The sequence below is a fragment of the Dromiciops gliroides genome, chromosome 5 (assembly GCF_019393635.1).
Source record: "Dromiciops gliroides isolate mDroGli1 chromosome 5, mDroGli1.pri, whole genome shotgun sequence".
NCBI lineage: Eukaryota > Metazoa > Chordata > Mammalia > Microbiotheria > Microbiotheriidae > Dromiciops > Dromiciops gliroides.
The window spans coordinates 203977049-203993588 of NC_057865.1; the positions used below are offsets into that span (position 1 = coordinate 203977049).

The 16540-nt window shown below is 39.9% G+C and overlaps 1 protein-coding gene across 1 annotated transcript in view; it reads left to right on the top strand.

The window, feature by feature from the left end:
* Positions 1-1276: 1276 nt before the first annotated feature.
* TUBA8 (tubulin alpha 8) overlaps positions 1277-16540 on the top strand; it is a 28561-nt gene continuing 13297 nt past the window's right edge. The window contains 2 exon segments of the mRNA XM_043966796.1: positions 1277-1404; positions 15662-15884. Of these exon segments, the coding sequence (XP_043822731.1) occupies positions 1402-1404; positions 15662-15884 (226 nt within the window). The 5' untranslated portion in view covers positions 1277-1401.

Sequence of the window (16540 nt, forward strand, 5' to 3'; positions counted from 1 at the left end):
AAATGCTCTCCCTTTTAAAATCTACTGAGTCAACAGCACTTTGGGGATGATTCACAGGAGCACTAACCACAGACCTGTGGGCATGTACAAGTGACTTGTCCATTGAAAGGAGCCAGAGTACCTTGTCGGTTGCAGTGGAAGTGTCCAAATCTAACCAATTGGGTGGGGAGGCTTCCTTGATTACCCTCAACACACACACACACACACACACACACACACACACACACACACACACATATGCAATACACATGAATGCACAAAGAGACTCAATGAATAGCCATTCCTTGGAGCTTACATGGAGATAGATGTGTACATTGGCCATTTCTAATGACAAATTTATTCTGTCTGGGGTACTTCCCACTGAATGCTTTGGACTCTTGATGAAGGGTATGTATAACAAAGCAGAGACTTCTGGTTGGTGCCCATGTGCTGTCTCCTTCCTTACCACTGATGGGAAGCTATGTCAAAGAAACAGTGGGCAAGATGAGCTGTCTACTCAATAGAGTGAAATGAGAAACAACTTTCCCTGACACTCTTTCCTCTTGTCTTCTGAACGTGCAGAATGTAATAAGAATCATGGGTTACCGTATCATGTTTCAAGTATTTGTCAACATATGTTTATGAGACTTTTTCTTTTGTGGTGGAGGAAATAAATAGCTGTCCTATACACTGAGAACCTTCTAGGGGAGACCCCAGACTTGAGCCATATCTAAGATTTGTGATTATCCCTAGAGTAGGTAGATAGCTAGACAAGGAGAAGAAGCTTAAGCTTTCTGATACAGGCTAGTTTCCCCTAATTCACTTGGGGGAAAGCTGGGAACCTTTAATTGGAGAGTGCTCCAGCAGCATAGATTGGTGGGTCTATTATATTGGTAATAAGACTACAACTTTGGGCACCAGGATTGTAAAGAATGCAAAAGCAGAGTCTGTTACTCCCTCAGCTATATGACTTGTAAGCAAGTCATTAACTTTCCCATTCTTATTCTTCTTCTGCAAATTGTGTATAGTAATACAGGTACAAATTGCTCAACAAGGTTTTTGTGAAGATCAAATGAGATTCCATACAAATAGCTTTGCAAGCAAAAAAATGTCTAGTAAATATAACTTTGGAACAACAATGATTCATGAAAATGACACAAGTGTCTTTTTTGCCTTCCTTAGCTAGGAAGGCTAGAGCAGGAGAAGAGGATGGGGGTAGAAGTCAATTCCACTTACTCCTCCCCCTCCCTTATCCCCAGGGGACTATGAAGCTGGAGGGCAGCCACAGTCTGCGAGTCTGTCTCTGCCCTTGTCTCCCTCTAGCCTCAGTGTGTCACAACAGCGGAAAAGGCACTGGTGGAATTGCAAGCTGAGGGGTAGAGAAGCTCGCAGGAGAAAAGAGCTACAGCTGCTGTCGCCAGGATGGTGAGAGATCCTAGACCCGGGGGTCCCTGGGAAGTGGGAGGCTGGGAAGAGGTCAAGGGAGCGAGAACTGGCAGTGCCAGGAATAGAAAGGAAAACTGGCTTCCTCAGGGGGCTGAGGGCAGAGGGAAGGTGAGAGTGACATATCCAGGACCCCACGGGACCAGACACGAGCAGCAACATTAGAGCACACCGCAGAGGACCCACCGACACCTTACCTGAAGGGAAAGTGCAGAAAACGGGAAAGGATCGTCCTGGAGCTGGGGAACTAGGGAGACCAGAGATGGCGAGTGCGATTAGTGATAGAGGATCCAGGGGAATTGTCTGGAGAATCAGGGAAATTTTCATTTAACTCTTGTGGGAAGATTCGGCCGGGGTGGTGGTGATGGGAGTAATTCTGGGGAAACAAGGTGGGGGCTGCTGGATAGGAGAATGGCTTTCGTCTATATGAGTTCACAGGATTTAGAGCTGGAAGGGACCTTAGAGCTTATTTAGGCTAGATCGAGAGGGGTTAAATAGCTTCCTGAGATCACACTAGTTAAGTAGCAGACCTGGGACTCAAACCCAGTTATTCTAACTCCAAAGTCATGGCTCCTTTAACATTACACCAACACAGGTGGTAGAAGGAAAACGTGGACTCGGCAGGCAACTTTGGCTATCTTGATGGCCTCTGGATTTGGAAGTGGGGAGTTCCTTCAGTTCTTTGGCTTGGTCCTGCCCCTTGGGGATAGGGCTGGGGTGAGCAAAAGGCTAGGATGTAGGCTTCCAACTTTTAGTCTCAGGTCATCTGGTGAAGTGCAAATCTGCACATACCTGAGAGGCTGGGTTAAGATCGCAGTGGTTTGGGGAGGCTGAGTATCCTCTTGTCTATCCCAATATCTTTCTCCACTCCCTACCCTTATTCTCCACCTCTCTCCCACCCAGAAGAGTAAAGCAACAACTCATTCCCTTGCTTCTTTCCCCAAGCTACACATTCAGGGAATACTACAATCTTCCATTAGATGTTCAATTTTCTGGGGATCCCTCAGAGATCTCCTCCTGGGTCACATTCCAGAATCCTTACACCTTCAGTTAGAACACTTTTCCCTATCCCAGATCCCTGAAATAGGTAGCAAAGTAAACCCATAAAGACTCCTCAAATTTCAGTCCCTGTACGAGATGGTAATTATAGTACTTCTGGCCCCACTGCTTATAGGGGAGGGGCAGAGAGAGATGATGGGGGTTGGGAATGGAAGGTAGAAGAACACATGCCCTGCTTAGAGCTGTACTAATTCTCAGCTCCTGCTTTCCCTTCTACTTGTTTATGACCTTCCCCTCTCTCTTCCCCATGTAGTCCTTTCCTTAAACCTTCCCCACTCCCTCATCTATTCTCTTTGGTATTCTGGTCGGGTGGGCACTGTCTGAAAAAGAGCTGTGAGCAAAATTATAAATCTCTGAGGGGAAAAGGGGTCTTATCCTAATGATGGTGAGTTGTGCTCCACTCCTGGAGTCCTGAGGATGCACTAATGAAGTGAGACAGGACTCTGACTCAGGGAAAAGTGACTTGGCCACTAATTTACCTGTGTAAGTTTAGGCAAGCTACTTAATTGGTCTGTGTTTCCTCTTTAAGCCTTGGTGCTGATAATCTCACACTGAGAGAGCACTTTATAAAAATTTCAAAGTGCTTTATTGTGTACTTCCTCATTTGCTTCAGAATTATATACAGTATGGTTTCCATGTAGCAGTTATTCCAAACTTACCCAGAAAGGAGGAGAGAGTTCTGACTCTCTCACTGGGCAAAGCACTACATAATATTAAACCTACTGTTATTCATACAAATTTTACAGCTACATTTCTCTTTATACAACAAATATGTTCAGGGGTATTGTGAGGCTCCAATGAGGTAGTGGATGGAAATCTTAAAGCAGTATATAAATGTCAGTTATTATTAGTACTAGTGGTATTATTATTATTAGTAGTAGTAGTAGTCTCCAGTTACCAGGCCTCCAGTCTGATGATAATTTCATTCCTTCTGCCTTTTATTCCATTCTTCCTGAGCTCAAACTTTATGGAGCAATACAAGGGTGTTCTGGTAAATGTTTTACAATTAGGCTCGGGTGGGGCAGGGGAGTAAGCAAACAGTTTTAAATTTAATCTGCATTGTTAACACTTGCTTAAATTAAAACAATAAATCAAGTCCTGATTTTAAGCAGTTTATCATTTCTGAGGTGTAAATGCTCATACTGAAAATTTAACAATTGGCTCTCCAAACTGGTTAACAATCCTGTTAATCCAGCACAGTCCTGGATGTGCTCCTGACAAGTTCTATGCAAATCAGGTTTTCTAAGCAGCATATTTAAAATTCACCAAGAGAGCTGGATACTTAATAGAAACCTGTGGTGTTTTTTTTTTTTAAATAGAGGAGTGGGGTAAATGAAGGAACCTTTTGTCAAGTGAATAATCAATTAGTCCCTAATGTATGTGGTTTCAAATTTTTTTTTTATAATGAATTTTCTTAAAGTGAGGCATCTCTGTCTTGGGTACCTACTGAGTGTACTGATATGCAGTTATTAGTAGTAGTAGTCATGTTATTATTTTCCACTCTTTTTGTTTTGTTTTGTTTTGGTTTTTTTTTGGTTTTGCGGGGCAATGGTGGTTAAGTGACTTGCCCAGGGTCACACAGCTAGTAAGTGTCAAGTGTCTGAGGCCAGATTTGAACTCAGGTACTCCTGAATCCAGGACCGGTGCTTTATCCACTGTGCCACCTAGCTGCCCCATTTTCCACTCTTTTTAAAAAAATGTTTTCAAGGCAATGAGGGTTAAGTGACTTGCCCAAGTATTTTCCACTCTTAATCCTTTCTCTTGACTTATACTGATAGTTGCAGATGAAAGATCTAAAACTTGGAGATGTATCCCTTATTTTTTTTTTAATGTATAAGGTATTTTATTTTTTCCATTACATGTAAAGATAGTTCTCAACTTTTGTTTATACAAGCTTTACAATTTCATATTTTTCTCCCTCCCTCCCCTCCCTCCCCCCTCCCCTAGACAGCAGGTAATCTGATATAGGTTATGTCTATATATCTCTCTATATATACATATAGATATAGATATATACACACACATATATATACACATAATAACATTAATCCTATTTTTGCATTAATCCTGTTACAAGAGAAAAAATCAGAGCAGTGATGCAAAACCTCAAAATAGAAAAAAAAAACAACAGCACCCAAAACAAAAGAAATAATATGGTTCAATCAGCATCTATACTCCACAGTTCTTTCTTTCTTTTTTTTTCTTGGATTTGGAGATCCTCTTCTATCATGAGTTCCCTGGAACTCTTCTGTACCATTGCATTGGTGAGAAGAATATAGTCCATCACAGTAGGTCAACACTCAATGTTGATGATACTGTGTGAGATGTATCCCTTATTGAAGATAAATTCCACCAAGATTTATAGTTTTTAAAAATATTTCACTTTAGTTGGGAGTTGTGGTTATTAGATTTACCTGATTCTAGGTTAGAAATTTATCCATAAACAGGCAATCCCTTCTGCTACTCTCCAGGCAGACTACATTCAACCTTCCTGAGAGTTGATTGACATTGAGGGTCAAAGGTTCTAGAATTCCTGATGGTGCCCCTCTACATATAGACTTAAACAGGCTTCAACAAACCCTAATGTATCCTGCTTCAGGCCTGTTTACCATTCTTCTTATAGTGATGGGGTTGCCATTTAATGTATCAGACATGTTTGGGGAGGAACCCCTCAATGACCTCAGGGACAATCTATTTAGGTTGGAGAGCTGTGGCTATGGGATGCTTAGTATCCTTATTAAACTGTCTTGTTCCTTAATAATAACTATCAGAAATCACAACCTATCATTAATGCTGTGAGGAGGAGGCTATGAGAAAATAAAGGAATGCTACCCAGGGTACTGTACCTGATGTGGTAACTCTGAAGGAATCCTATAATGCCAGAGAATTGGGCTTGGTGTTAGTACCACAGCCAGTGTGATGAAACTCTGCCTATAAACCTAAGAAACAGATGGCTGTTCTATGTTGAACCCTACTCGGGCTAGTCTCCTGGTAGTGATATTGGAATGAAATGAGACATATGTAGGTTATTCAATGGTTAACAAAAGAAGATAAATGTAGTCATAACAGGGGAAGGATATTCAACAAGGATGTGCAGTGAGGACATCCAAAATTGACTCACTCAAGCAAAGCTCTGCTGCTCATTGTGGTCCTCCAGTCAAGCTTCAGAGAGAGGCTGAAGTTCCTCATGGCTATTTGTATTCAGGTGACCAAGAGTGATGTCAACAGCCTAAGTAAGATTTTAGTTCCTTGAGACAATTGTGTCGAGGATGGTTTCAATGTCTTTTAAGGAAAAACCTAGGCAACTTGCATGAAGGTAGAGGAGATTACAATATTACTGAACTGGTGAAAGAAGTAAGCAGAGCCAGGAAAATAATACAATGAATGCAACAATGTAAATGAAAAGAGCAACAGACCCCCCCCCAAAAAAAAGCCAAAAAATGTTGCAAAATGATAAAGAACAAATTTTGTTGCCAAACAAGAGGTATGAGAAGACACCTCACCTGTCTCCTTTGCCACAGTGAATGTGTATGTGAGGGGGTAAGGGTGAGACAGGGTCCTATTGGTGTGAACATTGTATACAATGTCAGTTTTTTTCCCTGATGTATTGATGTAGTTTTGCTGATTTTTTCCTCTCCTTTTTTCTTTTATGAAAAATTCTTTTAAAAGGGATACAAGAGACATTTTTGGTTATGTAACAAGGAAAAAATATCAATAAAAATTGGCTAAAAATAATGTTGCTCCCACCCTACTGTGGGCATAGGGCTACAGACTGACCCCACGTGGGACCATTATGATGATTAGCTTGACATGGAAGATAGTAGATCAATGGGTGTTGTGTTGTGGTGCTATAAGAAGACAAGCTATAGCCAAGCAACTTAGAAATAAAAATCCTCCAGCTAGTAAAAGTGCATTTTGTGCTGCCCATTAGAGCAGGCAAACCATGAGAACATATGAAATGGACTGAAGTTAGGAGGCATTAATTATATGTCACTACTACATTTTTAACAGACTTAAGGCAAGGACTTCATACTACCTTTTCTCAAAGATATCCTCAGCTCCAAATTACACAACAATATATTGTATATCAATGTAGGGCAATTGTAAGTGAAAAAACTTTATTGCTAAACCTAGATTAGGGTAAATAAGAGTGGAAATAGATAAGTTCCTTAAATTTAAAGAAGGAAGATCTGAAGATGGAAAGCATTGAAAAACTTGCATTTAACACAAGCACCAGAAGTACTATCAAATAATGAAATAGGTGACAAAAAATGAAAGTAGTTTGAATGATTCTGAAAAGATGAAGATGGAGTTTCAAAAAGTTTTTTTGGATGTGAATCCATGAAATAGACTTAATTATATCAATATAGAGCAATTCCAAAAAAGCTGTTATCTGCTAAACCATCATGTCCCACAATATTTGACAATGAGTAAAAAAAAAAATCAAGATCTACACATACAGGATATACTATGGCTATTATTATAAGCACCATAGGAAGAAAAGTAGTTATCTTAGGAAAACTTCTAAGGATAGGCATCAAATGTCATCATGACAGAAACACTGAAAAAACTATTGAGGACCTCTTGAAAGACATTGGGAGATTTCATTAATATCTAATCAGATGGGAGCAGCTAAGTGGTGCAGTGGATAGAGCACTGGCCCTGGATTCAGGAGGACCCAACTTCAAATCCAGTCTCAGACACTTGACACTTACTAGCTGTATGACCCTGGGCAAGTCACTTAACTCCAATTGCCTCACCAAAAAAAAAAAAATCTAATCAGATGAATGCAGTAGAAAACTTGAGCTCCATATCACCTAATTAAAGGCTCTCAAAAATGGAATGGAATCTGGAAAACAAAAAATATATAAAAAATTCTGAATACCCTTAATCAACAATTGAAGGTGAAAAGCAAAAAGATTAAAGTGATAGGAGTCAAAACATTGGAAAGAACCATGTAAATAATTAAAATTATTTGAAAATTATACTACAAAAGTTTGAGAAGTGAGGAATTAGAAGAGAAAGAGAACCCCTAAAGATGGAGGATGGGAAAATGTTCTGTTCCTCTATATAATCAAAATAATTCCAACAACAAAAGTGCAAGTTAGATAAATGCAAGATGAAAGCCTGCATGCCATTAATATAATGAATGACAAAAAGAATTACTTCAAGGGAAGTGACTAAAATTCTAGCTTATCTATAAAACAGGTCTGAAGATCTATTACTGTTGGCTCAAGTACATGAATTATTGGGGCAGCTAGGTGGCACGGTAGATCAAGCACCAGACCTGGAGTCAGTCAAACCCTGAGTTCAAAGCCAGCTTCAGAAACTTACTAGCTGTGTGACTCTGGGAAAATCACTTAATCCTGTTTGCCTCAGTTTCTTCATCTGTAAAATGAGCTGGCAAAGGAAATGGCAAACTACTCTAGTATCTCTGGCAAGAAAACCCCAAATGGGGTCACAAACAGAGGGACATGACTGAAAAAGAACTGAAAAACAATAACATGAATTGCTGGTATATCACAGGTATGGACCACCTTTCTCTCTCTCTAGTTCATTTCCCCTCAACTTGTACCCAGGTCAGCAGATTAGAGTTTCTTAAGTGACAGTGGCTGCTACAACCACTACTTTCAGGATGTTAGGACTAATGCTTGTGGATGGCTATTCATGCTATATTGTATTTTCTGAACCTCTATTGGTGTATTTCCCATCAACAAATCAGCCAACGCTCAATGAATTCTTATCAAAGGGGCAAAACAAAAATGATAATTATATAACATTCCACCCATAAACACAAGGTGCATTCTCCCACAAATGCACATAATGTCCACAGGAGAAAGTGGGCATAAATGAAGTACCATGGTAGTGAGACACATGTGACCAGGGTAACATGACAATGGAACTTTGGCCCCAATGTCCTTTCACTTTCTTAGAATCTGCCTTTCCAAAGGTCTCATCAATGGATTTGTATTGAGGAGTGATTCTGTTGATAAGCTGGGCTACTCCACTGTAATGCTAGAATAATTCCTAATGGAGCATGGCATTTTATCTGGAAAGTCAAGCCACTGGACTGCTCTAATAGCTACTCTGCTGCTAGGTCTTCTGCTCAGCTGGACTTGCTGCTTGATGACATCTATAGCTTCTTCAAACTGAGAGTTATATTCTTGTAGAAAGCTAGAGACCCCTATCCTAGGATAAGTAGAATCATCAGCTAGGCTTTGAGGTTCTTCTCAACTTCTGAGGTGGCAGTGCAGAGAGAGAGAGAGAGAGAGACTCTCATACTGCTCTGAGGTCTTTTCTTTGACTTTCTTCCTGATTCAGAAATGGCTCATCATTCATGATGATGTCAACCAAACTTTTTCCAGAACCGGTCTCTAACCTTATGTATGGCTAGAGCTGCACAGAATAGGCCAGAGACAGGTGTCAGGAATTAGAGAGAAAGTGTATTTTCTAAGTGAGGAAAAAGACTTGCAAGCAAGGTGGAGCTATAGACACATGTGCTGGGGCCCCACCCCTAATGGGGGAGACCTGAGGTAGTGTGGGGAGATCTCAATACTTATACTAATGACTACTCAGTAAATTGTAGCCCTAACAATGAAAGAGCAGCAAGCATGTGAAAAGTTTGATTCACTGTAGGATGTTTTGACTTTGTCCAGTATTTGTCTTTTACCAGAGAACACCTGGTTGTGTGACTACCCCAGAGGGTGAGATCATCCAGAGGACGATCGAAAAGGATTGTTGTCCTGCCAAGCTCAGAGAGCAGCTTGCTTGCTGGGCCTTAGCTGTGGAAACAGGGAGTCTAAATTTTACTTTGTCAATGAGTAACTGAATGCTCATCTCTGCTAGCTAAGCCATAACAAGACAATGCATATTTGTTCCATGATACAAAACAATTCTGGAATCATGAATTTTTTAACTCCAAAATTCTCCACTTGGTCATATACAAGTAACACAGAATAATGTAGTAAGCTTTGCTCTAGGCAGATGAATTGACCTTACTTTCTTAGCATTTTTCACATATAAGTTTTTGTTTTTGTCAATTTCAAACATCAAAATTGTCAAAATTTGAAAGGAGCAGACCCTTTGCCTTTTTCCTCCTTGATGTAAATTTGATCCCATCTTTCTTACCAGAAAGGAAGGAAAGGTTGGGAATGGAGGTGAATTATGGAAAAGCAAATGGCCTGACCCATAGTTGGTTCTTAATCAATATTTGTTGAATTGAATTGGCTTGAATAGGAGAGAACAGATAGCATTTTATCTGAGACTGAAAATCTCCAATGATCTGTCACTATCTATGTGACCTTTTATCAAATCACATAACTTCTGTGGGCCTCAGATTCCTTATTTTTAAAATGTAGGAACTGGATTAGATATCTTCTAGTATCTCTTTCAGGTCCAAATTTATGATCCTGTCATCTCCTGTAACTCTGCAATACTAAAGAACCTTTTATTTCACATATCTTCTTATAACCCATTGCCAATGCTGCAATACCACTTAATAAGAAGCACCCAGTATTCCTATTTTTCATCATAGTGAATATTTTAGGTTTTATTATAGCCCCTAATTTAGTATCTGAATCTTTTTCTGTGCCACATTTACTCATTGACATGAATCCAGGCCTATTTCTTCACATTTATCCTTTTGATTTGCGTAAGCCTTCAATTAAAATATGTCCTAATTAGAATTAAATATGGCAGGAATCCAAACAACCTCTTTTGAAGTTCATTAGCTTTTAATTCTTCCTCTGTAATATAAATAAATATCTCATTTCCACTAGCTATGCTGACTAAAAGTATATATCCCTAATAGTTTTAGCCTGGCCACTGGAAACATTATTGTTTTTCTAATTCAGCAAAAGCTTATGCCATGTGAGGTAGCATGATTCATTCAACAAACATTCATGTAAGAAAACCAAACCAAAACCAAAACAAAACAATCATTCATCTAACAAGCATATACTCACTGCTTTCTAGATAAGACATAACCCCTGCCTTCATGGAACAACAGGACAAGAAGGCACAAATGCAGATAAATATGAAACACAATATTCCATGATTAGCGAGTCAGAGTTGCAAATATGATTTTGAAATAGTCTCAAGGATTTAACATAGAATATACCACAGGGCAGTTTGGTTTCTTTAAAGGAAAATCCAATAGTAGTTCTCAAAGTGACCCAATACTTTTCAAGTCTACAAAGAATTCTTTTAGAAAAGATGATGTGACTAGTTATTTTATATAAAGGGAGAAATGCATTACAATGGCAGCCTGAATGATCTAGGTTAAAACATTTGAAAAGATTTCTTGATAGAGAAGTTAGAATAGGACCTTTTGAAGGTATAGTATGTTCTTCTCTGTTGGTATTTCCAATTAAGATGGATTCCCCCTATCTATTAAGGATAGCTTAGGTGACCTGAAATCTGGGAATGGACTATGTGACTTCTGCAAAGGAATCTAACACTGTATGTCGACGTGTGTGTATACACACATACAAACACACACTTCTGGGGGAAATGGACTCCCTTAATAATAACTTGTCTCAGCTGGCTACATTAACTCAGACACAGAGACTGGCTTTTAAAATTCATACAGAGATTAGACAAAACCCAACCCCTTAAACCAGAGGGCCCTGGGGTGACAAGCTCAGGTTTAAAATAGAGCCACACAGATATATTTAGAATGAATAAGTGTGAGGCTTGGATGGCCAGAAAGGGCATTTGAAATATGAGTTTGCAGTAGGCTTGGGACTTAAATTTCCTCTGTAAGATCAGTTTACCCCTCTTAGGGCTGAGGCATATCAGCCCTGGCTCTGTTAAGGAGGGATGACCCATTTTCAAAGATGTCTCTACGGGTCATTTTTTACTTTTCTGTGCTTCCTATCTGAAGTTTTGGAATCTAGTTAGTGGCAAGAAGGTGCTGCTGTTCTGCCAAGTTTGACTAGTGCCTTATGTTACCACTGTATATCACTGACCTTGCAGACTTCTATGCAGAGGTTAGACAATGCATCCTCTTGCTACCTTCTCCCTTGTTGATGAGCAGTAGGACGGGACTCCCCAGGCTCTGTTTCTGTTGTATTTTGTTGTATTTTTTTTATTTGGAACAATTTCATTCTGAGATTTCTTGGCCATGGAGAGGTTTATTAGGATGATGGTAGAGAAGGCTTTTTCAGTTCAATAAACCAGAGGATTTGGGCAGGAGAGCCTGCCAGCCTTTTTCCCTCCTTAGATACCAGACATCCTTTTTTTTTTTTTTTTTTAGCGGGACAATGGGGGTTAAGTGACTTGCCCAGGGTCACACAGCTAGTAAGTGTCAAGTGTCTGAGGCTGGATTTGAACTCAGGTACTCCTGAATCCAGGGCTGGTGCTTTATCCACTATGCCACCTAGCCGCCCCCACCAGACATCCTTTTAAGGGAAAAAGAACCCTTCTCTTCTCTGAGTCCCTTATACTGCAATCAGGTGAGGGAGTTTTATAGTCTCAGATCAGAAGAACCCTGGCCCAGATGATAAGAATACAATTGTGTAAGGGGCAGCTAGGTGGTGCAGTGGATAGAGCACCGGCCCTGGATTCAGAAGGTTCTGAGTTCAAGTCTGAACTCAGACACTTGACACTTACTAGCTGTGTGACCCTGGGCAAGTCACTTAACCCTCATTGCCCTGCAAAAAAATCCAAAAAAGAATACAATCATGTAGGGATTTTCTGCTCCCTTCTCTGCCCATTACAACCTCCTAAGCCTATGCCCCCTTTTTTTTCCATTGCCCTTGATCTCTTCTGGCTTTTTGGCCATTAGGGGCCACCTAGACATTCCTGGTCCGCTGTAACCCATAGCCTCTGTGGATCAGGTTGGTAGAGAAAACACTCCACATCGAATCCTACAGGTGGGGACTGTGAACGAAGATGGGGATGTTGTTGTTTGATCAATAGTATGAGGTCATAAAGTCCTTAAGAGGCAATTGACCATGGAGAGGTCACTATGCTAGTGGGTCACAAGTTGGTCATTCCTTGCAGCTGTTGTAACTCCTTCACTCCTCTCAGCAGGGAATCGTGGGTCATTGGATTTAGAACCAGAGAAAATCTTAGACATTATTTATATGACCCCTTCATTTTATAAATTAGGAAACAAGTTCAAGAGGTAAAGTGATTTACCTAGTGACACAAGTTGACCTGGGTCTTCTGGCTTCAAATTCATGCTCTTTCAAGAAGATAAAATGTTACCCACTTTAATTTTCCTCACTCCTTTTTCTGTCTTATAAAAAAATTGTTCTTTTTAATTCTGAATTGAACAAACATCAAATTAAATGAATATTTCCGTATCCATAGTAGTACAGAAAGAGGATTGTACATGAAATTGTGAATTCTTTATTATTCATAAGTATTTATTACACATAAGTACAACTTTTCTTTTAAAATATATAATAAATTCAACATATAGCTTTCTTTCAAAGCTTTCCTTCTTGTCTGTGGTTCTTTCTGGCCCTCTATTCTCATCTATGTATTTAAAGATGCTTTACTATCCCTCTTTTATTTCTTCTTTTTTTATTTCAATATTTTCAAATTTTTTGGTTACCTTAGTCTTCATCCCTCTTTCTCTCCCCCCTTTAAAAAAAAGGTGAAAAACAAAACATTCTGACAAATATGCATGGTCAAGCTAAACAAATTTTCACATTGGCTATGTCTGAATATGTGTGCATGTCTTGAGTCAGGAGATAGGGAGCATACTTCTGGAATCATTGTTGGTCATTGCAATGATCAGAGTTCTTTTTCTTTTGTTATTATATAAAATTGTGGTACTTACATAAATGGTATTCTATGAGTTGTTTTCTTGGTTTTGCTAACTTCGGTTTATATCAGTTTGTAAATTCTTTCTAGCTTCTCTGAAACAATCCCTTTCATAATTTCTTATGGTCCAATATTATTCCATCATATTTATATGCCATAATTTGTCCAGCCATTCTCCAAAGAATGGACACCCCTTTCATTTCCAGGTCTTTGCTATAACAAAAAGAGCTACTATAAATGTTTTTGTCTTTGGGGCCTAGTAGTAGTGTCACTTGGTCAAACAGTATGCATAGGTTAATGAATTTTTGCTCTACCTTCTTTCTCCCTACTTCCCCTAAGACACAGGGCAGTCATCCTGGCCATTGTTCTGGGAGGAAAGGAAGGAGAGAAATAGGCTAGAGGCAGGGATATTCCTTGGATAAGACCAGAGGCACAGATGAGAAGTAGAATGTTTTACTTGGGAGAGAGTAAGTCAGAACCACAGAAGAGCATCTTAAATTCAATACTCCCTCCCCCAATTCAGTAAACATTTGCACATGCAAGAGTATTGTCCTAGGTGTTGGAGGAGATGCAAAATTAGATAAGACATAATTGTTGTTCAGTCATTTTTATATGCCCATAAGACATAACCCCTGCTCTTACAGTATTAAAGAGCAAAAGGAATGTGTGGAGATCACTCCTCAAGATGTCCTAATATTTCATAGTGATGATGCCCTCTTTATGAAATCAGAAAGCCACAGCTAACTGCCAGATCTGTGGGTGTAAACTAGTAAGGTAGTGAAATTAGGTATTTTGAAATAGAGAATCATGATGTCATCAAGGGCCAGACTATAAAAACACCTCTGAAGTATAACTGCCTACTCTTATGCCCAAGGGAGGTTCTAAAATAGAGGTGGAGTTGAGGGACTGTGGGATGGGGGAGGGTCTTTAAGAGAAGTCCCAGAAGATACCATCAGGGGGTCTCCAAGAAGAGAGTCAGGGCCACTGACCTATGTCGTACCTGTTCTTCTGTTAGTATCCACTTAATAAATACTAGTTAACTGACTCTGGGTCAGGGAAATATAGGTTGGTAAACTTTCTAATGGTCCAGAGAATTTATGTTTATTTTGTTATTTAATTATTCTAAATTGTGATATAGGAGAAAGGACACTGAACCTAGATTCTAGCCCTGATTTTGCCAATGACTAGCTGAATGCCCTTGAACAAGTCTATTCACTTCTCTGGGCCTCAGTTTCCATATATGCAAAATGAAGGTGGATTAGATGATTTCTAAGTGCCTTTCTAGGGGCAGTTAAATGGCTCCATGGATAGAACACTGGGCCTGGAGTCAGGAAGACCTGACTTCAAATCTAGCTTCAGGCACTTGCTTGCTGTGTTACCCTAGACAAATAACTTAATGGCAAACCATTTCAGTATCTTTGCCAAGAAAAGCCCTTGGTAAGAGGTGACTGAACAACAACAGCAGAGTGCTTTTCTAGTTCTTAATTCTGTAAGTCTATGAATGTACCACCTTATTATATCCTGTCTGGTATTGATCCCTAATGGTTTCATAATTGTTTGCTGTCTTGTTTTCCTAACTGATATAATCCTAGGTCATATGGACCACATCTTATACTTATTCTGTATCACTCAGAATCTAGGACAGGTATAAGCTTATAGTAGTTTTTCCTTAAATACTTGTGGAATTTATTAAATTAGGAAGCACTTGGTCCTGGCACCCTCTTGGGGATAAGAAATAGGAAGGTTGACTTGTTTTCCATGTCCTAGTTCTGCCCCTGGAGAATTAGAAAACTCACAGAGTCCAATGGAAGCCTATTGTCCAACATGGTCCTTGCTTCAGGACCAAGTGAAGTAGTTAGGCAGCTCCACCCCCATTTTGGGTAACTCCAAGTTTTGAAATGCCACCCCCAGTCTGCGTCAAACCATGGATAAGAATAGAAATAAACAGATGAGTCACATGCTTTTCCCATGGGAATATGTCGCAAGCCTTGTGGTCCTGGGCTGGCTGGAATGTAGTCAGCTCTGTCCTGAAGGCTGTTGTAGCTTTGGTAGGAGTAGAAAAAGGAGCAGAGAAGGGAAAAGTGGAACTTGCTCTTTCCAGTAAAAATCCATGACAAATAACTAGACCTTTAAACTCCTGCTTCTATCCCTAAAACAGTATTGTGGCAGGGGGGTGGGGTGTATAATCTCAGACCATATTCCAGGGAATCGTTGCCCTGGACCCAAGAAGCAAGGTCTAGATGTTCTCAGTGGGATGGTACTAGGTGAATAGTGACAGGCATAAATTGACTTCCTAAGTTAGGGATGTTCCAGGAATGAACAAACTCCCAGAAATGGGGGAGACTATAAGGCAAAGGAATGACTGGCATTCTGTTTTCTTTCTCTTCTTCCCTCCCTCTCACAGCGTGAGTGTATATCAGTCCATGTGGGTCAAGCAGGAGTCCAGATTGGCAATGCTTGTTGGGAACTTTTCTGCTTAGAGCATGGCATCCAACCTGATGGTACTTTTGGCACCCAGACCAGCAAGATCAACAATGATGATTCCTTCACCACCTTTTTCAGTGAGACTGGCACTGGGAAGCATGTGCCCCGGGCCATAATGGTTGACCTGGAACCCTCTGTGGTAGGTAAGTACCTACTCACCAGGAGGACCTGCCTCCAATTGGACATTAACAAATGCTGGAAAAATACTGATTTTGCATGAGGTGGTTTGAGTGTTCTTACTTTGCACTCCCCTTCTTGGATCTGACTCCTGGGGACAGTCTGCAACAGACACATTCAGGGACTTCTTAGTAAGAGAATCATAGACTTTAGATTTGAAAGGGACCTCAAAAATCACCCTGCTTGTCCAATCTCCTTACTTCACAGAGGAGGAAAATGAAGATGAAAGAAGGAAAAGGACTTGTTCAGTTACAAAACTTGCTAGTAGGAAAGTTAGGATTGAAATCCTAGACTTCTGACACAAGATTAACCCAAGATCAGAGGTCAAATGGTTCTCAAAGGCCATTTGGTCCAACACATCCTTGAATAAGAATTTCCTCCAATTCCTTTGTTCTTTGCTTTAAAAAAAATGTTTTTTGAGATAACATCATTATCACTTCTGAATGACTCTCCCTCCTCCAATAGAAACCTCTTTTGTAACAAATAAGCACACAGTTCAGCAAAACAAGTTAATACATTGGCCACATTTGAACATATATACCTTGTTTTCTACCCTTTTGTTGAGATACATGCTTGTCCATCCCCAAAAGTCACAATTGGTTGTTGCACTTGCTCTTACTAC